The sequence below is a fragment of the Schistocerca nitens genome, chromosome 10, assembly GCF_023898315.1.
Source record: "Schistocerca nitens isolate TAMUIC-IGC-003100 chromosome 10, iqSchNite1.1, whole genome shotgun sequence".
In the NCBI taxonomy this organism is placed as follows: Eukaryota; Metazoa; Arthropoda; class Insecta; order Orthoptera; family Acrididae; genus Schistocerca; species Schistocerca nitens.
Window position 1 is genome coordinate 94094508 of NC_064623.1, and position 24029 is coordinate 94118536.

At 43.2% G+C, this 24029-nt stretch overlaps 1 protein-coding gene across 1 annotated transcript; it reads right to left on the reverse strand.

Annotated features, from left to right (window-relative positions):
* Positions 1 to 233: 233 nt before the first annotated feature.
* LOC126210517 (uncharacterized) lies at positions 234 to 23997 on the reverse strand. The gene is made up of 2 exons (XM_049939763.1): positions 23862 to 23997; positions 234 to 1173 (listed from the first exon to the last, which is right to left on the reverse strand). Exon 2 carries the CDS (start codon positions 1088 to 1090, stop codon positions 722 to 724), a length of 369 nt encoding a protein of 122 aa, XP_049795720.1. The 5' UTR covers positions 1091 to 1173; positions 23862 to 23997; the 3' UTR covers positions 234 to 721.
* Between the last annotated feature and the right edge of the window lie 32 nt (positions 23998 to 24029).

Genomic DNA, 24029 nt, shown 5'->3' on the forward strand with positions numbered 1-24029 from the left:
CTTTTCTTAATTTGTGTGTGAGGAATGTTTCCTGAAAGTTTGGCGTACCTTTTTGTAACACCCTCTATACCTTCATCAGAAGTAAAAAAATCTAAAATTACATCCTGCTATGGGGATTAATAAAACAATTATGCCAAAGGCGTCGTCAGTAGTTCAGACATCTCCAATCAAGTTGTACAGAAGTCCGAAAACAATTTATTGGACTGTTCAATTAACCAAAACAAATTCTCCAAGTAAAACACCAACACAAAACAGTGATCCATTTTCGAATCAACTACATACAAGAGTAATATAGAAAACAACTGAAATAATTTCCTACTAGTCTCCGCTGGAGACTTTGATATACCGAGCCTAATCCAGAGATCAGCGAGAAGATCGAAGCTGGGCTGTCGGGGCAGCAGCTATCCACGTCTGCTGGCGGTCGATGAACTGCCGATGTGTGGCCGAGCGCCGGCCTTTATAGCGCTTCGGCGGATGAGTACCTCGGAACTATTTTCCATCACGTGGTTTGACGTGTGAAAATAGTTCTGGGATCTGCAGCGACCTCTTCCTCATGTTTATGTGGGCTGGTAGTGGCCCCTAGTGGCCACTCGTGTCTTTGCGTTGTTGTTGCTGTTGTTGTGGCCATTCATAAATATTGCCTGTCGGTTGTGTAGTGCTTCGGTGTGCCTGCGAAGCGGACAACCCGCGGCTGCAGGCTGTCAGTTTGGTTGCTGATACTCTACGCGCCGTGATTTCTGGTGGAGAAGGGCACAGCAGACCTCGCCCCCCCACCCCCACTGGCCGGAGAGGGCGGCCAGCCCATGTCGACGTCCGACCCCGGGTCGGCGGGAGAGAAGAACCCTGGCCTGGGCAAGGCATCCACGTCCATGGGTGTAGGGACCGCCTCAGGAGCGACCACCTGCGGTGATCCAGGAGATGGCGGAGACGGCGGCGGGTGCGGAGTCGGAGGCGTCGGCGGCGGGTGCGGTTGGGGCCCTGCAGGGGCAGGAGGGACAACCCCACCCCCACGATCCAGCTGCAACTGCGGAGGTGGCAGATTGATATGCTTCCTGTAGACAGACCCATCGTCGAGGAGGACAGTCGCCATCACCCGACCAAGGAGTGCTGATATCCGGGTGGGCACCCACACAGGGAACGGTTGCGGGTGAAGACCAGCGCCCAGACTGGATCCTGCGGACAAAAATGTGGCCATGGTGAGTGCGGGGGTGCCGGGGGGGGGGGGGGGGTGAACGGGAATGCAGGAGGGACAAAGCGGAGTGATGAGGGTTGCCATGAAGCTTTTCGGCCGGGGAAGACCCCTCTCGGACAGTGGAGTGGTAGGAAGACAAAGATATTAAGGGCATCGTCCAGGGAGTGGAGAGGACGCAGCTTGGACAGCTGGACCTTGAAAGTGCGAACGAACTGTTTGGCCAATCCGTTGGACACCAGGTGGAAAGGAGCGGTGTGAATAAAGCAGATGCCCAAGGTGGTGCAAAAAGCCTTGAATTCGGCCGAGGTAAACTGAGGGCCGTTGTCAGTCACAAGCGTCTCCAGAACACCCTCAATTGCAAAAATGCGGGAAAGTGCTTGGATGGTCTGGAAGGACGTCGTGGAGGTCATGCGGGGGACATAAGGGAACCCGCTACCAGCGTCGACCAGGATAAGCCCAAAAGGAGTGGAGATGACCAAAACAGCTTTGGATGACTTATCCAAAGGTAACTGGAGGTACGCATCCCTCAGGTCAATTTTGGCAAACCCCTTGCCACCAGCCAATTTCGACAAAATGACCTCAACCTTTGGGATGGGGTAAGAACCGATAACAGACTGAGCAGTGGCAGTGACAGTGACCTTAATATCCCCACAAACGCGCAAGAACCTGTTGGGTTTCTCAAGAACAACGATGGGCATAGCCCTACCTCTATGGGAAACGGGGCTGAGGATGCCCTCATCCTCCAGGCGTTGAAGCTCCTGCCGTAACTCGTCACGGAGGGCGAAAGGAACCAATCGAGCCTCATGGAATTTCAGGACAGCCAAGGGAAGGAGTTCGATTTGGGCCTTAATCCCTGAAACCGCCAGAGACGGTGCATGGGGGCTTAATTAAATAGAATGCAAATAATTTTAATTTTTAGTCGCTGTATGTCCGGCTACGAAGTCTCGTAAACGGTTGGCCCTGACTAATATTAGTACGCAATCTGACTGCATAGAACAACAACAAAGAATGAAACGAAATTTCCGGTAACACAATTAATTAATTAATTAAGTCCCCAGCAACTATGAAAGCTACGAAACAACAAGGCACAAGTGTAGCTGTTCTGTGTGTGGAAGTGTGATTCAACGTACACATCTGGCACGGTTCTTTGTCAATAAGACAAGATATTTTAAACACCATTTATACTGATGATGTGACCAAGGGGCATAATTGTTTAAGACATTTGAAATAAAAAAAAAACTTTATTTACCTTCATATATATTGACGAAAGGTACACTCTGAACATTACAACATCCCAGTCCAACAACATCTGGTGTCTAGCCCATCAGAACAACTGCACACAACATGGCCTCAAATAGTACAGTTATCAACATCCTCTCAGCAAGGCACTAACCACCACAACATCTGAACAAGCACTGCCAGTGGAGGCGGCGGAATAAAACTCTTTGGCGCAATCTCTGGCGCTGTGACTCAGTGTAGCCACCTTTCAACGGTGTGTAGAAAACAGAGAATTCCTGCAACAGTTGTTGGAGGTGGTCACCCGCCGAAAGAGACTGGACCACTGGCTCTGAATCATGGATCTCCAAGCCCAATAAAGGGAAAAGATCCATGCCCAACAGATTCGTGGCCGTGGGCGCAGAGAGGACCAATACCCAAGCCTGAACATCATGCGAGCGGTATTGGACCCGAGCAGAGAACCATCCTTAGAGGTTAATGACTTCATTACTGTAGCTCCGCAGGGCCGCTTGAAAAGGACAGAGAGGTGGGGAACCCAAACGACAGTGGGAGTCAGCATCGATGATGGTGGCAGAAGACCCTGTATCCACCTGAAACAGGAGGGGGACGCCATCAGCCTGTACCGTCAGAGTGATTGCCGCTGCTGAAGGCAGAAGGACAGACTGCACAAAGGAAATCTGTGGCGGAAGGACGGAGTCGTCCTCCAGAGAGTCGTGAGCGGCGACAGACACGTGGTCTACACCCCCTGGATCCAGGAATGGGGGAGGTCCGTCCAGACGGGGGGGACCTGCTAGACCCCTGTGTGACGTACTGGCGCCGCAATGGGTGTGCAACAAAGACCTGCGCAGGGGGAAACAACTCGGTCGACGAGCGAGTTGACTGCTCATGAGCACGGACAACATTTAAGCAAGTATCCAACGATGGATCCTTCAACTTAAGAAGGTCAGTCCACCAGGAGTCATTCGGATCATGCACGAGAAGCATGTCCCGAATGAGCGCTGAACCATATGACTGTTTACATGAGGGGTTACCACAAAAAAACCGACAGTCCCAGGAGAGGCCTTTAAGTGTGGCAATCCACTCCCTGTAAGATTGGGAGTGGAGCTTCTGACAACAAAGAAACTTGTGACAGGCAGCTGCCACGTGGACCTGAGAATCAAAATACTCCAACAAACTCGAAGTTAACTGTTCGATGAGAGCGCGTGCGGCTCTAGTGTCGGGGTGCAACTGCTGCAACAGATGATATATTTCCAGACCGACATAGCCACGAAAAAACTCGTGCCTCTGCACGTCTCCAAAGACGTCATGCCCCAAAAAATGTTGTTCCAACCATGCTACATAATTGCCCCAAGGCACCAAAGACTTGTCAAACTTAGGAAAAGCGGGAGGTGTGGCCCGCAGCCCCATGAGCACGAGTGGGGAAGCGGAGGATGGAGCACTCGGTGCCTGAGACCCGTGGGAGACAATGGACAGAGCCTGCAATTGCTGAATAATAGGTTCATTCATCTGCCGCATACTCGCTAAAAGCGCGAGGACGCGTGCAGAGGGCTGATAGATTCCCGGAATATCTCCTCTCCCATAGAGGAGAACAAGCAACAAACGCGTGAAAACTATGAACCAGCTCGTTGCCACTGATATGTCTGCGTAAGCACAAGAAACTAATGATCAAAGTCCGAAAACAATTTATTGGACTGTTCAATTAACTAAACCAAATGCTACAAGTGAAACACCAACACAAAACAGTGATCCGTCTTCGAATCACAACTACATACAAGAATAATACAGAAAACAACTGAAATAATTTCCTACTAGTCTCCGCCAGAGACTTCTTCAATATACCAAGCCTAATCCAGAGATCAGCGAGAAGATCCAAGCTGGGCTGTCGGGGCGGCAGCTATCCACGTCTGCTGGCGGTCGATGAACTGCCGATGTGCGGCAGAGCGCCGGCCTTCATAGCACTTCGGCGGATGAGTACGTTGGAACTATTTTCTATCACGTGGTTTGACGTGTGAAAATAGTTCCGGGATCTGCAGCGACCTCTTCCTGATGTTTATGTGGGCCGTAGTGGCCCCCAGGTGGCTGCTGGTGTCTTTGCTGTGGTGGTGGTGTTGTGGCCGTTCATCAATATTGCCTGTTAGTTGTGTAGTGCTTCAGTGTGCCTGCGAAGTGGGCAACCCGCGGCTGCAGGCTGTCAGTTTGGTTGCTGATACTCTAGGCGCTGTGATGTCTGGTGGAGAAGGCCACAGCAAAATACAATGATTCTATGTTACATCTTAACACTACAGTGGTGCACCTCAGCAACTTACTCTAACAAAAAATTACCAATCGCTTGAAAAGAAAATTATGTATGCAGTTCCTGTTACTAGTTCCTTCAGCTTCCTATTGTTCTTTCCTTTCCAAGTGCTCTTTTTTTCAAAAATGTGGATCATAAAATTCTTATTTAATAACTCTGTTGACAGAAAGTGTCCACATTAGCATATGTATTTAATTTTATAAAATCAATGCCGTAGCGCAGCTAGGAACCGGATATCAAATAAAATAAACAATTATGTACAAAGCAAAACATATGAGGGTAAGTCATTTATTATTCACAAAGTAGTTATAAAATTTTATTGTAAAAAAAAATAGGAAACTTACAAGATCATCATTTTTCGACGTAGTCTCCTTGCATTTCAACGCACTTGGCCCATCGTTATACAAGCTTCCTGATGCCCTTATAAAAGAAGGTTCTTGGTTGAGCTGCGAGCCAGGAATGCACCACTTCTTTCACTGCTTCGTCCGAGGCAAACAGACGGCCCCTTAATGCCTATTTGAGTGGACCAAACAAGTGATAGAAGGGGGCAAGATCGGGACTATATGGAGGATGATCCAGTACTTCTAATTTGAGTTTATGGAGAGTTTCAGCAGTGTGGGCAGTAGTATGCGGACGGGCATTGTCGCGCAACAACACAACACAACACCTTTTGACAGCAATCCTCGGCGTTGGCTTCAAATTGCAGCTTTAGCCTGGCAGTAAGCCTCTCACTGTAAGGTACATTGTTTATTTGTTTGTCCCTTTCCCTATAATGTTCCAGTACTGGACCTTGTGCATCCCAAAAAACCGTAAGCATCAGTTTTCCTGCAGACGGTTGGGTCTTCAACTTTTTCTTGCATGGCGAATTTGGATGTTGCCATTCCATACTGTACCGTTTACTCTACAGCTCGTAGTGATGGATCCATGTTTCGCCACCAGTAATGATCCTGTCTAAGAAGTTGTCCCCTTCGTTACCATAGCGATCCAAACGTTTTTTGCAGATGTCCAAGTGTTTATGCAACTGTGTGAGTTGTTTTGGGACGCATCTTGCACAAACTTTATGAAACCCAAGTCTGTTCTGGATGATTTCGTAGGCAGAACCGTGACTAATTTGCAGCCAATGTGCCACTTTGTCAATAGTTAATCGTCTAAGAGAATCATTTCATGTGAATGCTCAATGGCTTCTTCATTTGTTGTGGTAAACGGTCGTCCGTCTCCTTCATCGTGCGTAACACTTGTGCGACCATTTCGGAATTTTTCAATCCATTCGTAGACACTCCACTGTGGCAAAACACTGTTCCCGTACCGTACCGTACCGAAAGTCTTCGATGAATTTCAGCCCCTGATATGTCTTCCAACCACAACGAACGTTGCTCTTCTGTGGTGCAAATAGACAGCAAAACAGCCATAGTTAACAGCGCAGCAGCGATAATGAAACTAACCTAGCAGCTTGAAAAGTGCAAAAATATAGCAACAAATAGACAAAGCATGCGTCATCAACGTAAAACGACAGTACTTCAAAAATAAATTGCCGATAATAATTGACTTACCCTCTTAAAAACATCATTCAACAGCAATGTGGCATTTAATAAGTCAGTAGAAATTCTCTCACTCGCGAAGAGAGACACTTGTCATAATCAGGTGTGTAAAGGTAAGAATATTTCTCATCAATTGATAAGCAATTCAGTAAGTAGTACAAAGTACAAACTCCAAAGTGTAATCATATGTTTACAAGTGATAGTGTGTGTCGTGTTTGTGGCGTGGACTGGATTGGATTCTTTGATGGAAGAGACCAAACAGCGAGATCATCGGCCTCATCGGATTAGGGAAGTACGGGGAAGAAAGTCGGCCGTGCCCTTTCAAAGGAACCATCCCGGTGTTTGCCCTGGAGCGATTTAGGGAAATCACGGAAAACCTAAATCAGGATGGCCGGACGCCGGATTGAACCGTCGTCCTCCCGAATGCGAGTCCAGTGTGCTAACCACTGCGCCACGTCGCTCGGTGTTTGTGGTGTATTCTGCAAAGAAATGTTAATAGTGAGGTCAACGGCCTCTCTTTTCTACAGCTGTGCGAGTGCTTGCGGGAGTGCAGTGAGCTTAAAAGTGGCTGAAGCGACACCATTAAAGTTGACAGGCAACACAATTGGTTAATGCCAAGGAGGCTATCGCGCAGCTCAGCAGAGCAGAGCATTACATCAAGGTCACATATACTCTTTACCAAAATACCGACGACAGCAATGACAGTTTCTTACAAATAAAAAAATTACACAGGTCGATAAATTACGGAAGAAGTGTGTAGAAACGAAATCTCATCAATAACAGTGACCAAAAATTTCCATCGGCATTCTGGTACTCACATTCACATATACAACCACTTTTCGTATTGATCATAATCATATCTCGATGTCATTACGACGACGATGTGTTATATAATATCATCATAATACATGTTGACTGGAATACTCTCTTTCAAATTCTAAAGATGGCAGGGGTAAAATACAGGCAGCGAAAGGCTATTTACAATTTGTACAGAAACAAAATGGCAGTTATAAAGAGTCGAGGGGCATGAAAGGGAAGCCGTAGTTGGGAAGGGAATAAGACAGGGTTGTAGCCTGTCCCCGATGTTATTCAATCTGTATACTGAGCAAGTAGTAAAGGAAACAAAAGAAAAATTCGGAGTAGGTATTAAAATCCATGGAGAAGAAATAAAAACCTTTAGGTTCGCCGATGACATTGTAATGCTGTCAGAGACAGCAAAGGACGTGGAAGAGCAGTTGAACGGAATGGACAGTGTCTTGAAAGGAGGATATAAGATGAACATCAACAAAAGCAAAACGAGGATAATGGAATGCAGTCGAAATAAGACGGGTGATGCTAAGGGTATTAGATTAGGAAATGAGACAAAGTAGTAAAGGAGTTTTGCTATTTGGGAAGCGAAATAACTGATGATGGTCGGATATAAAATGTAGACTGGCGATGGCAAGGAAAGCGTTTCTGAAGAAGAGAAATTTGTTAACATCTAGTATAGATTTAAATGTCAGGAAGTCGTTTCTGAAAGTATTTGTATGGAGTGTAGCCATGTATGGAAGTGAAACATGGACAATAAATAGTTTGGACAAGAAGAGAATAGAAGCTTTCGAAATGTGGTGCTACAGACGAATGCTGAAGATTAGATGGGTAGATCACATAACTAATGAGGAGGTACTGAATAGAATTGGGGAGAAGACAAGTTTGTGGCACAACTTGACTAGACGAAGAGATCGGTTGGTAGGACATGTTCTGAGGCATAAAGGGATCACAAATTTAGCATTGGAGGGCAGCGTGGAGGGTAAAAATCGTAGAGGGAGACCAAGAGGTGAATACACTAAGCAGATTCAGAAGGATGTAGGTTGCAGTAAGTACTGGGAGATGCAGAAGCTTGCACAGGGTAGAGTAGCATGGAGAGCTGCATCAAACCAGTCTCAGGACCGCCGCCGCCGCCGCCGCCGCCGCCGCCGCCGCCGCCGCCGCCGCCGACGACGACGACGACGACGACGACGACGACAACAAATCAGTGAAATCTCAAAATCGTCGTTGCTTCCTTCAATAATCTCAACAATTCTAAAAATAGCGCTCTCTGGTCTCAGACGTACTTCAAAAATCATGATCCCATACAATATACATCACTAATACCTCTCACAGTATCACAATGATTCTGAAAATATAAGTGAACAGTTCACAAAATGCAGACAAAGTACAGTTTCATAAATACGAAGTAATCCAATTGTGTAATTACCTAGACACGTGTCAGTAACGTAGTAAAAAATGTTTATTTCTCTTTGTTAAATGGCGAGATAGCTGTGTAATTTTGTGTTAGAGAAATATGGTACCGATGTATAAAACTGTATAAACAAGTACCGTATTAGCTAGGGGCTCTTTGTGCTTGCCACACGCGTGGCACACAAAGTAGGCGTCCCCACATGAGGGATAGTAATTATACCTTAGATCTTACAGATTAAAACCGCAGAATCAAATGTATCACTGAAAAACCTCTGTATCATTGTAGTTCGAAAATATTTCTAAAAATATTCCAAGTTCAAAAACTAATCACTCAAATGCGTGTCATGTAGCGGTGAACTATACTTCTTGCTGTCAGAAAAATTCTGTCATTTCTTAACAGTAAAAATGGGCCAAGTGTCGTAGTTATCGTCGTTCATAAGCAACGTTCTCCAGAAATCGATGTATTTACCTTGTCATATACAAAAGTGAAGTGCTATGCGTATGAATGTCGTAGTTATTACGTTCATTGCCGAGGCCTAGAAAGTACTGAACTGTAACGTATTGATGTGAGACTGTGCATACATAAAACGAATACAGTGTAAAAGTAATGATGAAAATTGTGTGACTCAAATAGGGTCGTAATATAATCGTGTAGCTGTCACACAAACCAAACAGTGCCATCTGTGTCCTCTCAGAAAGTACCTTAAATAAAAAATGTTTTTTTTTTTCAATTAAACCCAAATGATGCAGTAAAACCTCATTAGTAGTATATGTTCCAACAATGTGAACCTTATAGTCGTGACGTAATCGTGCAACAAAAAAGGAAAAATGTACACATAATGAGACTGTGCCGTCTGTTCCCTATAAAATTGAACTCGTAAAATTACTGTCTTAATATGTTCCATAGGTTCATGACTAGATAACTTCAAAACGTAACTGCATGCTAAATGTGAAAAAGCTTAATAGTAATTTGAAATGAAAAATTTAATGGCAAAGACTTAGTCAGAAAGCTAATTATTTCTCAATTAACGGTTTTACACGAGAAATGTGGTGTAATCCTTTACTTATCTTAGTACGTAGTTTCCAACGCAGTTATCATGCAGTATACGTCGAATCTGTAAGGTTCATTGTTTATCAGAAAGAATTTGTGGTGCAAATGTTTCTTCTTATGTAACAATGAATGGGCTTTAAAGAGAACGTTTTGACCATTGTGTAGTTTCTTTGCATTTGTCTTACCGTGTAGTTTTCTCCTTCCTGCAGCAGAAATTATATTTTTAATAGCCAAATCAATTATGTCTTTATGTCGAAGTTTACGTGTACTCGGAAAAGGTACAAGCTCTCTGATTCTGTTCGGAGGTCCTTCATTCTTCAGTACTAGAATAGGTTGTAAAGCAGTGGAGTCATGAGGCATTTCATTCAGTACATTTTGAAGTAAGTATCTGTCCCAATACTGATGCTTCCTGCAAAGCTTATTGATTTCTTTCATAACTCGTACAGACGGATTACAATGTGGAGAGTACAATGAAATAAAAACATGTTTGATTTTACGATTCCGAAGCATGCGTGACCAAACAGCAGTGGTCCGTTATCGGAAATGACATTGGCAACGTATCCGACTTCACGTTAGAAATTTTTAACAAAGGCGTCGGATACAGAACGTAACACTTTGCGTAACAGTGTGAAAGAATCCAATTCTGAAGTAAGTTCAACGTACGAAAATCCATTCAATGTTTTAACAAGAGTTCCCATAGAATCAACAGCAGCTAATTTTTTTAATCTAGTAGGAATAATGCAAAACGATGGAGTACGATGTGAGATGTTAGATGTTAGATGGTTTAGCTTTTTGACGAAGTTTTCAAATAGACAAGACTCTCCTAATTCTCTTTTCCATGTTGTTAAAATAAGTCGTCCGAAGAATATGTTAACATTTTCGTGGACCAAAACGTTCGTAGCTGAAATGAATGTACCAGATGAGCTTATTGACAATATCGTCAGGAATGCAAAGTACCCATAGTTCGTCATCAACAGTTAAACGTTTGAAAAGTATGTTGTTTCTAACCAGATAATGACGAATCTCCGTGTGTGTCTTTTCATACAATTTACTTTTAATATCTTTCCAAACAGCAGCCTTGTCTTGCTCGTGAGCAATGTCCTTTAAAGATGCAGTGACCAAGTTTTCAAAGGCTACTTTTTGAATGTAAAGAATACTGAAATTTTTCTCTAGGTTAGCTTCTGTGTTGTTTTTCTCAAGGCCACCGGTGCACGTGACAGTGCGTCCGCAACGATGTTTTCCATGCCAGGAATGCAGATTATTGTGAAGCGGAATTTTTGCTAAATATATGCCCCACTTTTCAACCTGTTAGGATTTAATTTTGAAGAGATAAGAAATTGTACCTCCCCCCATGAACCATAGACCTATCCGTTGGTGGGGAGGCTTGCGTGCCTCAGCGATACAGATAGACGTACCATAGGTGCAACCACAACGGAGGGGTATCTGTTGAGAGGCCAGACAAACGTATGGTTCTTGAAGAGGGGCAGCAGCCTTTTCAGTAGTTGCAGAGGCAACAGTCTGGATGATTGACTGATCTGGCCTTGTAACACTAACCAAAGCAGCCTTGCTGTGCTGGTACTGCGAACGGCTGAAAGCAAGGGAAAACTCCGGCCGTAATTTTTTCCCGAGGGCATGCAGCTTTTTACTGTATGGATAAATGATGATGGCGTCCTCTTGGGTAAAATATTCCGGAGGTAAAATAGTCCCCCCATTCGGATCTCCGGGCGGGGACTACTCAAGAGGACGTCGTTATCAGGAGAAAGAAAACTAGCGTTCTACGGATCGGAGCGTGGAATGTCAGATACCTTAATCGGGCAGGTAGGTTAGAAAATTTAAAAAGGGAAATGGATAGGTTAAAGTTGGATATAGTGGGAATTAGTGAAGTCCGGTGGCAGAAAGAACAAGACTTCTGGTCAGGTGACTACAGGATTATAAACACAAAATCAAATAGGGGTAATGCAGGAGTAGGTTTAATAATGAATAAAAAAATAGGAATGCGGGTAAGCTACTACAAACAGCACAGCGAACGCATTGTTATGCCCAAGATAGACACGAAGCCCACGCCTACGACAGTAGTACAAGTCTATATGCCTACTAGCTCTGCAGATGACGAAGAAATTGAAGAAATGTATGATTAAATAAAAGAAATTATTCAGATAGTGAAGGGAGACGAAAATTTAATAGTCATGGGTGACTGGAATTCGATAGTTGGAAAAGGAAGAGAAGGAAACGTAGTAGGTGAATATGGATTGGGGTTAAGAAATCAAAGAAGAAGTCGCCTGGTGGAATTTTACACAGAGCACAACTTAATCATAGCTAACACTTAGTTCAAGAATCATAAAAGAAGGCTGTATGCATGGAAGATGCCTGGAGATACTGACAGGTTTCAGATAGATTATATAATGGTAAGACAGAGATTTAGGAACCAGGTTGTAAACTGTAATACATTTCCAGGGGCAGATGTGGACTGACCACAATCTATTGGTTATGAACTGCAGATTAAAACTGAAGAAACTGCAAAAAGGTGGGAATCTAAGGAGATGGGACCTGGATAAACTGACTAAACCAGAGGTTGTACAGAGTTTCAGGGAGAGCATAAGGGAACAATTGACAGGAATGGGAGAAAGAAATACAGTAGAAGAAGAATGGGTAGCTTTGAGGGATGAAGTAGTGAAGGCAGAAGAGGATCAAGTAGGTAAAAAACCGAGGGCTACTAGAAAACCTTGGGTAACAGAAGAAATATTGAATTTAACTGACGAAAGGAGAAAATATAAAAAATGCAGTACATGAAGCAGGCAAAAAGGAATACAAACGTCTCAAAAATGAGATTGACAGGAAGTGCAAAATGGCTAAGCAGGCATGGCTAGAGGACAAATGTAAGGATGTAGAAGCTTATCTGACTAGGGATAAGATAGATACTGCCTACACGAAAATTAAAGAGACATTTGGAGAAAAGAGAACCACTTGTATGAATATCAAGAGCTCAGATGGAAACCCAGTTCTAAGCAAAGAAGGGAAAGCAGAGAGGTGGAAGTATTATATAGAGGGTCTATACAAGGGCGATGTACTTGAGGACAATTTTATAGAAATGGAAGAGGATGTAGATGAAGATGAAATGGGAGATATACTGCGTGAAGAGTTTGATAGAGCACTGAGAGACCTAAGTCGAAACAAGGCCCTGGGAGTACACAACATTCCATTAGAACTACTGACAGCCTTGGGAGAGCCAGTCCTGACAAAACTCTACCATCTGGTGAGCAAAATGTATGAGACAGGCGAAATATCCTCAGACTTCAAGAAGAATATAATAATTCCAATCCCAAAGAAAGCAGGCGTTGACAGATGTGAAAATTACCGAACTATCAGTTTAATAAGTCACGGCTGCAAAATACTAACGCGAATTCTTTACAGACGAATGGAAAAACTATTAGAAGCCGAACTCGGGGGAGATCAGTTTGGATTCCATTGAAATATTGGAACACGTGAGGCAATACTGATCTTACGACTTATCTTAGAAGGAAGATTAAGGTAAGGCAAACCTACGTTTCTAGCATTTGTAGACTTAGAGAAAGCTTTTGGCAATGTTGACTGGAATACTCTTTCAAATTCTAAAGGTGGCAGGGGTAAAATACAGGGAGCGAAAGGCTATTTACAATTTGTACAGAAACCAGATGGCAGTTATAAGAGTCGAGGGGCATGAAATGGAAGCAGTGGTTGGGAAGGGAGTGAGACGGGGTTGTAGCCTCTCCCCGATGTTGTTCAATCTATATATTAAGCAAGCAGTGAAAGAAACAAAAGAAAAATTCCGAGTAGGTATTAAAATCCATGGAAAAGAAATAAAAACTTTAAGGTTCGCCGATGACATTGTAATTCTGTCAGAGACTGCAAAGGACTTGGAAGAGAAGTTGAACGGAATGGATAGCGTCTTGAAAGGAGGATATAAGATGAACATCAACATCAACAAAAGCAAAACGAGAATAATGGAATGTAGTCGAACTACGTCGGGTGATGCTGAGGTAATTAGATTAGGAAATGAGACACTTAAAGTAGTAAAGGAGTTTTGCTATTTGGGGAGCAAAATAACTGATGATGATCGAAGTGGAGAGGATATAAAATTTAGACTGGCAATGGCAAGGAAAGCGTTTCTGAAGAAGAGAAATTTGTTAACATCTACTATAGATTTAAGTGTCAGGAAGTCGTTTCTGAAAGTATTTGTATGGAGTGTAGCCATGTACGGAAGTGAAACATGGACGATAAGTAGTTTGGACATGATGAGAATAGAAGCTTTCGAAATGTGGTGCTACAGAAGAACGCTAAAGATTAGATGGGTAGATCACACAATTAATGAGGAGGTACTGAATAGGATTGGGGAGAAGACAAGTTTGTGGCACAACTTGACTAGAAGAAGGGATCGGTTGGTAGGACATGTTCTGAGGCATCAAGAGATCACCAATTTAGTATTGGAGGGCAGAGTGGAGGGTAAAAATCGTAGAGGGAGACCAAGAGATGAATACACTAAGCAGATTCAGAAGGATGTAGGCTGCAGTAGGTACTGGGAGATGAAGCTTGAACAGGATAGAGTAGCATGGAGAGCTGCATCAAACCAGATCAGGATTGAAGACCACCACAACAAGAAATTGTAATGCTCAATTATCACTATAAACTTTTGTATGTTTGCCAGAAAGAAAGAAACGATATTTGTCAAATGCCCAAAAGATAGCTACAGCTTCCAGTTCAGTGATGGAATAATTTCTCAGATTTTGTTAGCACGTGACTAGCAAATGCGATGGTTTTCTGAACAGTAATGGTCATTTTCTATGGCTTCTTGAAATAAATGGACACCAAGACCAACTTTAGAAGAATCCGTGCTAAGGCAGAAATCTTGTGACAGATCGGGGTGAGCTAAGATTGGCGCGTTAAGTAGTGCTTCTTTCAAAGAATCAAATTCAAACAGTGCCTGTTCGTCCCAGTTCCTAATAGTGTTTTTGCAAGTGAGTGAACAAAGCTTTGGAATTACTATAATTTGTATATTCTGGATACGACGGTAGAAATTCACGAGACCTAGAAAACTGCGAACTTGTCTTTTTGCGGATGGAACAGGAATGGCTCTGATTGCTTCCAACTTTTCAGGATCCGGTTGATTGCCCTCAGAAGCAATAATGTGACTCAAAGCTTCCCCTTTTTCCTACCGAATTCAGATTTTTCCAAGTTAACTGAAATTCCAGATTCAGCAAAAATACATAAACTGCTGATGATACGATTATGTCGGTGCCAAGAAGCTTCTGCTATTAAAATATCTTCCACGTATGAGGTGATGTGTCGTTTTAAGAACTCAGATAATATGGAATTTAGCCCACGAATGAATGCTGCCGAAGAAATGTTCAAACCGAAAGGAAGTTTCCGAAATCGATAACAAACGCCGAAACAAAGAAGAAGTTCAATTTGATAAAAACTGGATCTGAGATCAATAGAATACAACACTTTTACACCATTGAAATTTTAAAGAAGTTCTTCCAACGTTTGCGGCATGTCTTGAAAGGTGGCTACACTGAGCCACAGCGCCAGAGATTGCGCCAAAGAGTTTTATTCTGCCGCCTCCACTGGCAGTGCTTGTTGAGAAGTAGCAGTAGTCTGTCGTTGTTGAGAAGTAGCAGTAGTCTGTCGTTGTTGAGATGTGGTGGTAGTTAGTGCTTTGGAGAGAGGATGTTGATACCTGTACTATTTGAGGCCATGTTGTGTGCAAATGTTTTGATGGGCTAGACACCAGATGCTGTTCGAATGGAGATATTGTAATGATCAGAGTACTTTTCGTCAAGATATATAAAGGTAAAAGAAAATTCTTATTTTTTTTATTTAAACTGTGTTAAACAATAATGCCCCTTGGTCACAGGTTCAGTCAACAAAGCATTTGGCTCGTGTTCTTGTTTTAGACTGTATTTCTGGTTTCGATGTGCAATTATAGTATTTCTGTTTATTTTTTTTTAATTACTTCAGTATCAATGGTATTTAAAATACACTCCTGGAAATTGAAATAAGAACACCGTGAATTCATTGTCCCAGGAAGGGGAAACTTTATTGACACATTCCTGGGGTCAGATACATCACATGATCACACTGACAGAACCACAGGCACATAGACATAGGCAACAGAGCATGCACAATGTCGGCACTAGTACAGTGTATATCCACCTTTCGCAGCAATGCAGGCTGCTATTCTCCCATGGAGACGATCGTAGAGATGCTGGATGTAGTCCTGTGGAACGGCTTGCCATGCCATTTCCACCTGGCGCCTCAGTTGGACCAGCGTTCGTGCTGGACGTGCAGACCGCGTGAGACGACGCTTCATCCAGTCCCAAACATGCTCAATGGGGGACAGATCCGGAGATCTTGCTGGCCAGGGTAGTTGACTTACACCTTCTAGAGCACGTTGGGTGGCACGGGATACATGCGGACGTGCATTGTCCTGTTGGAACAGCAAGTTCCCTTGCCGGTCTAGGAATGGTAGAACGATGGGTTCGATGACGGTTTGGATGTACCGTGCACTATTCAGTGTCCCCTCGACGATCACCAGTGGTGTACGGCCAGTGTAGGAGATCGCTCCCCACACCATGATGCCGGGTGTTGGCCCTGTGTGCCTCGGTCGTATGCAGTCCTGATTGAGGCGCTCACCTGCACGGCGCCAAACACGCATACGACCATCATTGGCACCAAGGCAGAAGCGACTCTCATCTCTGAAGACGACACGTCTCCATTCGTCCCTCCATTCACGCCTGTCGCGACACCACTGGAGGCGGGCTGCACGATGTTGGGGCGTGAGCGGAAGACGGCCTAACGGTGTGCGGGACCGTAGCCCAGCTTCATGGAGACGGTTGCGAATGGTCCTCGCCGATACCCCAGGAGCAACAGTGTCCCTAATTTGCTGGGAAGTGGCGGTGCGGTCCCCTACGGCACTGCGTAGGATCCTACGGTCTTGGCGTGCATCCGTGCGTCGCTGCGGTCCGGTCCCAGGTCAACGGGCACGTGCACCTTCCGCCGACCACTGGCGACAACATCGATGTACTGTGGAGACCTCACGCCCCACGTGTTGAGCAATTCGGCGGTACGTCCACCCGGCCTCCCGCATGCCCACTATACGCCCTCGCTCAAAGTCCGTCAACTGCACATACGGTTCACGTCCACGCTGTCGCGGCATGCTACCAGTGTTAAATATTGCGATGGTGCTCCGTATGCCACGGCAAACTGGCTGACACTGACGGCGGCGGTGCACAAATGCTGCGCAGCTAGCGCCATTCGACGGCCAACACCGCGGTTCCTGGTGTGTCCGCTGTGCCGTGCGTGTGATCATTGCCTGTACAGCCCTCTCGCAGTGTCCGGAGCAAGTATGGTGGGTCTGACACACCGGTGTCAATGTGTTCTTTTTTCCATTTCCAGGAGTGTATCTTGTCTTATTGAGGAAGAACCGTGCCAGATGTGTACGGTGAATCACACTTCCACACACAGAACAGTTACACTTGTGCTTTGGTTTCGTAGGTTTTATAGTTGCTGGGGACTTAATTGTATTAACGGAAATTTTCTTTCATTCTTTGTTGTTATTCTATGCAGTCAGATTGCGTACTAAAACTAGTCAGGTCCAACCGTTTACGAGAGTGCGAAACCGGACAGTCAGCTACTAAAAATTAAAATTATTTTCATTTATTTAAATAAGCCCCCATGCAGTCTGTTTCAGGAATGATTATGGGATTTATTTGTCTGGAATCTAAGACGAGCCTGAAAGATCCGTTTTTCTTCTCAACAACATGTAATAGATTATCGTACGAGCATACTGGTGCTTCAGTAATGCCCTCGTCAGGCGTATATAGCATTGTGACTTCTGAAATTTTCCCGGCGTATTTCTTCTTCTAATAATTTCCGGGTATGCAGCTGGATCCCGTCGACATTCTGCCACGATATTTCGGCCCAGAGACGTTCGGCCATCATCAGGTGAGTACACAACTACTGTGTAGTTGTGTACTCACCTGATGATGGCCGGACGTCTCTGGGCCGAAATATCGTGGCAGAATGTCGACGGGATCCAGCTGCATACCCGGAAATTATTAGAATATATAGTATTTCCGTTCTAACATGGTCCCTATAATGTGCCGCAATTATACGGTCTTACACAAAATGTAGTATGCTCACAAACACGAAATTTGTATTGAAATCCTTTAATTGTTCCTGTTTTGTGAGTAAAAACTGTGGAATGTGCTTGTAAGACGCCAAAAAGATCCTGCCTATCAGTGTCATTATAGTTCTCAATTGTTTGTATGTTTTCTGAATTAAGACGTTAGTATCTAATACGTCATCAATATCATCCCTGTCAGTACTTGCAAAGTGATTATTAGTACGAAATTCCATCGGAAGTTCCAAACTGATCTGACAAAAGGTAAAGCCGACTGATTTCCTCGTCATGGTTTGAAAGCAAATCTTCAAATTTCAACTCTATTGACTTACCTTCTTTCTCTAAATTTATTTCAGCACCGTGAAAGTTTAAAATTGCTTTATACTCATTCAAAAAGTCTACACCTAATATAGTCTCCATCGACAATAATGGAACAATAAGAAAATTCATAATAAATCTGTGGCTTTGAGAAAAGAATTGTAAGTTAGTTTGTTGGCGTAGATCTACACTTTTTCCAAAAATTTCACCTTGTAATTCAATCTTACGTAAAGGAAGTGTGGGGCACTCGTTCGATTTGTTGCATTTACTGAAAGCTGTTTCACTCATTACCGAAATAGGACTGCCGGAGTCAAGTACTGCCGTAAATTTTTATGTCATTTTTTGTGATGTGAATAACAGGATATGCAGTATTTCTCTGCTTCATGTCGTATTCCTGGAGTAAAATGTCCCTAATGTCTTCCATTTTCACGCAGTTGATAGTCACGGTAGCTACATCGTCAGCTTCATAAGTTTTGTGCTTGCCTGCGGTATGAGTCATTGTCTGTTATCTCTCTGCTGTCGAGTATCGCTACTGGGGTTTGGAGGTAAAATTTCTACAATATCAGCTTGTCGATACGGCCCTGCCCCTATTTGAATCACGCCAGTTCTGAATAAATTCGGTGCTGTTGCCATGACTATAGCGTATGTCGTCTTGTCGATAATTTCTCTGATTTCTTCTTGTCGATTACGTGCTGGAGAATTTCTCCCAGAATCGTATTTACGAGGTGGACTGTTGCGTCTGAAGTCATTTTGTCCCCCTTGATAATAATTATTCTGGTTCCCACATTTTCTATTTCTACGGTTGTCTCTGTCGTAGTCATTACCACGGGAATGTGATCTTTCTCTGTAACTATTGTTATTCTGCCAATGGTGGTCATATGGGTGATGTCTGTTTTGGCCACGATTTGCGTTATAACAGTAGCCTTGTCATGTCCAGTTATTATTCCTGTTGTCACGAAATTGTGATGGATATGACCTGCAATTGTTGTCATTTTCCTGTTTTCAAATCATGCGACTGTGTGTCGATTTCCAATTCTTGCAAAAATCCCTGTAAAGCTTCGATATAATCTTTACAACGTCCAGCCAAAATAATGTGTCTTAAGTATTCAGGCAACTTAATTAAGCAAATATGAATAAGTTTCAAGGGGCTGTACAGGTTTGACAAATACTGATTCTTGTGTAACATATCTTCAAAATATTTCACGTGGCTGGAAAATTCAGACTGTTCGAAATGTTTCATCATTATAATACTGCGTTTTACTCAATATTGGGTAGCTTGAGACCAATATGCAGAAAGGAAGGCATGATAAAAATCTCCTTCACTGTGACAGTCGCGAATAACGGATCACATTCTTACACCTGCTTCATTTTCTGAATAGCCACACACAAATTCTAATCTATACTCTAATGAGCAATTAGGAGGCAAACAATGAGAAAATTCATGAAGCCAAGCTTGTGGATGGATGTCATTACTAGAATTCTTGAATGTTTTAAATTTACGCGTTGTGATGAAGAGCTTATAGTCAAAGTCATCGTGACACTGAGTTGCAAATCTGTCACTCTTACGTAGTGTCGAAGGTTCTATCTCAAGGCTCGGTGCAACCTGCAGAATCCTTTCAAAATCTCCGAAATACCATATATTATTACTTTGTGAATTTTCCGTATTTCTAAATCCCTCTTCCCGTGACGGCGTTCGTGTATCCTTTGAAATATGTAGTTTTTGTATCACCTGTGTCAACTGATCTTGTACTTCTCGCATTTCTCTTTTGTGTTGCGTATTGATTTGTTTCTGAATGTTTGAATTTCCTAATTTCCTCGTACTCCTCTGCGTCAGTAAAGGCTACCGGTCTTGTATCATTGCAATCATCATCTACCTTTGTAGATAAATTTGTTAACCGATCCGATAGTTCGGCTACTTTTTCCGATAATGTGCTGATTTCCTCCGAGTGTTTTTCTGGGCCAAGTTTTAACATGTCCATTTTTGTGTCGTAATCGTACCTACCGTGTCCTTTAAGTTTTCCTGATTTTTTTACAAGATGCACGACCGTATCGCTAGATGAAACAGTGTCAGTTTTAGCCTGCCGTTCTTTTATGGCTGCTTCATGTTTCTGTAATGTGTTTCCACGTCGCGAAAAAGTAGGCTCAAAATGATCACAAATTTGTGTTTTATATCTTCAGAAATGTTTTGATATATCGACTCGATTTTGAGTACCTCAGTCGTTAAATCTTCACGTGTTTGTTCAAGTGTTCGTTTAATTTCATCATGTATGTCTGACTTTTTAAGTGTTGCTGTATTTCTCTGTTTGATCAAATTTTTTAATTAATTGCACTAACAATGCATTAGTGACTATAAGGTGTTCCTTTGTGTTTTTCGTCAGTGCGTTTGCACCGGTAAATTCTTATTTTGAAAAGCAGAGAGTGTGTCTTGAGTTAATTGAGAAAAGTGCATTGACGCAAAACCTGAATCTACGGTATTTGCAACATTTTTTTTCTGTTATTTCGCATTCCTGAAGCGAACTGTTACCGATTGATCGATCGACAATAGTTCCCTGTTCACTGATTGTTTCAGTTTCTACCCCATTACTTACTACCTGGTCCATGTCCCTACGCACTGTTACCAAATTATCATCTTGAACATTTGTCAGTTCGTTACCAGGTGATGCTAACAAGCTACGCTCGTCGTCACTGTCATTTCTCACTTTACTTTGCAGCCTGGTTTTACGCTTTTCACTCGCCATGATTATCGCACTATCTAACACAATAACACACAAAAAAGGTTTCAAAAGCAAAAACAGGGAGACACTGAAATAGCACTGAAAATAATCAGTGTTCAATTAGTTGTAAAAGCGACTGCAAGATACTTAGTGCAAATCCACATGGATGCCATAGCTGCTTTGCTCATTACAATACAGTACAACAATAAGGAACTACAGCTACAAAGGAAATTACGCGCTAGCAGTAAACAATAACTAATTTCTAATCATGCCCTAATTATTCAAACAACGAAGATTCCTGTTAAGTATCCTCGCCTAAGGGTCGACAGGTGAAACTCATTTGTTTGAAGAATGAGATTTTCACTCTGCAACGGAGTGTGCGCTGATATGAAACTTCCTGGCAGATTAAAACTGTGTGCCCGACCTAGACTCGAACTCGGGACCTTTGCCTTTCGCGGTCAAGTGCTCTACCGTCTGAGATACCGAAGCACGACTCATATCAGCGCACACTCCGCTGCAGAGTGAAAATCTCATTCTGGAAACATCCCCAAGGCTGTGGTTAAGCCATGTCTCCGCAATATCCTTTCTTTCGGGAGTGCTAGTTCTGCAAGGTTCGCAGGAGAGCTTCTGTAAAGTTTGGAACGTAGGAGACGAGATACTGGCAGAAGTAAAGCTGTGAGACCGTGTGCGAGTCGTGCTTCGATAGCTCAGACGGTAGAGCACTTGCCCGCGAAAGGCAAAGGTCCCGAGTTCAAGTCTCGGTCGGGCAGACAGTTTTAATATGCCAGGAAATTTCATTTGTTTGAGTCTTAAACTGAAATAACTGAGTAGGTGAAACTTCGTGTTTACATAAACGGCTGAGTGCAAGTGAACCTACTGTCTAGTTACTTATTTTTATCATTTCAACACTGACCTACAGGATTTTCCCTGACAAAGGCTACCCAAACTTAACCTATTCATTCATTATCCACAATATACAAGCGCAACGCAATCTGACTGCTCTAAAATGACAACATGACTTCAAATAATTAACACAAAAGAATGTCCCTGAATTGGAAGAAATCCTAACAATAACCCATACTTTTTCATAAGTCTCTTAGCTCACAGATATTCTTCATAACACGAACTACAGCAATTACAACAAACAGCGTCCGCCCCCGTTAGATGAGTGGTCAGTGGGGAGGAATGCCACGCCACGCCAAGGGGGTCGGGTTCGATTCCCGACTGGGACAAGAGATTTCTCCGCTCAGGGACTGGGTGTTGTGTTGTCCTCATCATCATTTCATCTCCGACGCGCAAGTCGCCCAATGTGGCGTCGAATGCAATAAGCACTTCCCCTCGGCGGCCGAACTTCTCCGAGTGGAGGACTCACGGCCCACAATGACGTACGCTAATTTCCACAGCAAGCAGCAACTACAACCAGTGAAATGAAGGATTCTAACTACTAAAGAGGATGTAGATGAAGATGAAATGGGAGATACGATACTGCGTGAAGAATTTGACAGGGCACTGAAAGACATGAGTCGAAACAAGACCCCCGGAGTAGACAACATTCAATTAGAACTACTGACGGCCTTGGGAGAGCCAGTCCTGACAAAACTCTACCATCTGGTGAGCAAGATGTATGAAACAGGCGAAATACCCTCAGACTTCAAGAAGAATACAATAATTCCAATCCCAAAGAAAGCAGGTGTTGACAGATGTGAAAACTACCGAACTATCAATTTAATAAGTCACAGCTGCAAAATACTAACGCGAATTCTTTACAGACGAATGGAAAAACTGGTAGAAGCCGACCTCGGAGAAGATCAGTTTGGATTCCGCAGAAATGATGGAACACGTGAGGCAATACTGACCTTACGACTTATCTTAGAAGCTATATTAAGAAAAGCCAAACCTACATTTCTAGCATTTGTAGACTTAGAGAAAGCTTTTGACAATGTTAGCTGGAATACTCTTTCAAATTCTGAAGGTTTCAGGGGTAAAATACAGGGAGCAAAAGACTATTTACAATTGGTACAGAAATCAGATGACAGTTATAAGGGTCGAGGGGTATGAAAAGGAAGCAGTGGTTGGGAAGGGAGTGAGACAGGGTTGTAGTCTCTCCCCGATGTTATTCAATCTGTATATTGAGCAAGCAGTAAAGGAAACAAAAGAAAAATTCGGAGTAGGTATTAAAATCCATGGAGAAGAAATAAAAACTTTGAGGTTCGCCGATGACATTGTAATTCTGTCAGAGACAGCAAAGGACTTGGAAGAGCAGTTGAACGGAATAGATAGTGTCTTGAAAGGAGGATATAAGATGAACATCAACAAAAGCAAAACGAGGATAATGGAATGTAGTCGAATAAAGTCGGGTGATGCTGAGGGAATTAGATTAGGAAATGAGACACTTAAAGTAGTAAAGGAGTTTTGCTATTTGGGGAGCAAAATAACTGATGATGGTCGAAGTAGAGAGGATATAAAATGTAGACTGGCAATGGCAAGGAAAGCGTTTCTGAAGAAGAGAAATTTGTTAACATCGAGTATTGATTTAAGTGTCAGGAAGTCATTTTTGAAAGTATTTGTATGGGGTGTAGCCATGTATGGAAGTGAAACATGGACGATAAATAGTTTGGACAAGGAGAGAATAGAAGCTTTCGAAATGTGATGCTACAGAATAATGCTGAAGATTAGATGGGTAGATCACAAAACTAATGAAGTATTGAATAGGATTGGGGAGAAGAGAAGTTTGTGGCACAACTTGACTAGAAGAAGGGATCGGTTGGTAGGACATGTTCTGAGGCACCAAGGGATCACAAATTTAGTATTGGAGGGCAGCGTGGAGGGCAAGAATCGTAGAGGGAGGCCAAGAGATGAATACACTAAGCAGATTCAGAAGGATGTAGGCTGCAGTAGGTACTGGGAGATGAAGAAGCTTGCACGGGATAGAGTAGCATGGAGAGTTGCATCAAACCAGTCTCAAGACTGAAGACCACAACTACTACTACTACTACTACTACTACTACTACTACTACTACTACTACTACTACTACTACTACTACTACTACTACTACTACGAGGCTCTAAATATTAGGAGGCATATGTTTAGCAAGAGAAAGATTTTGTTGAAGAGCAAACAATGTATTTAGCAGATTTTACCTCATTCATGTGATATCCAGTTCCAAAAATTATATAGTCGTCAATAACTCCACTACCTAAACATTACCAACTACAGCCATCTTCATTTTACAATGCATGTCCTACCAACACAGACTCCACGCAGGGCACATGTCCAAGCTGTCCGCTCGCTAACTGTTAACTGTAAGA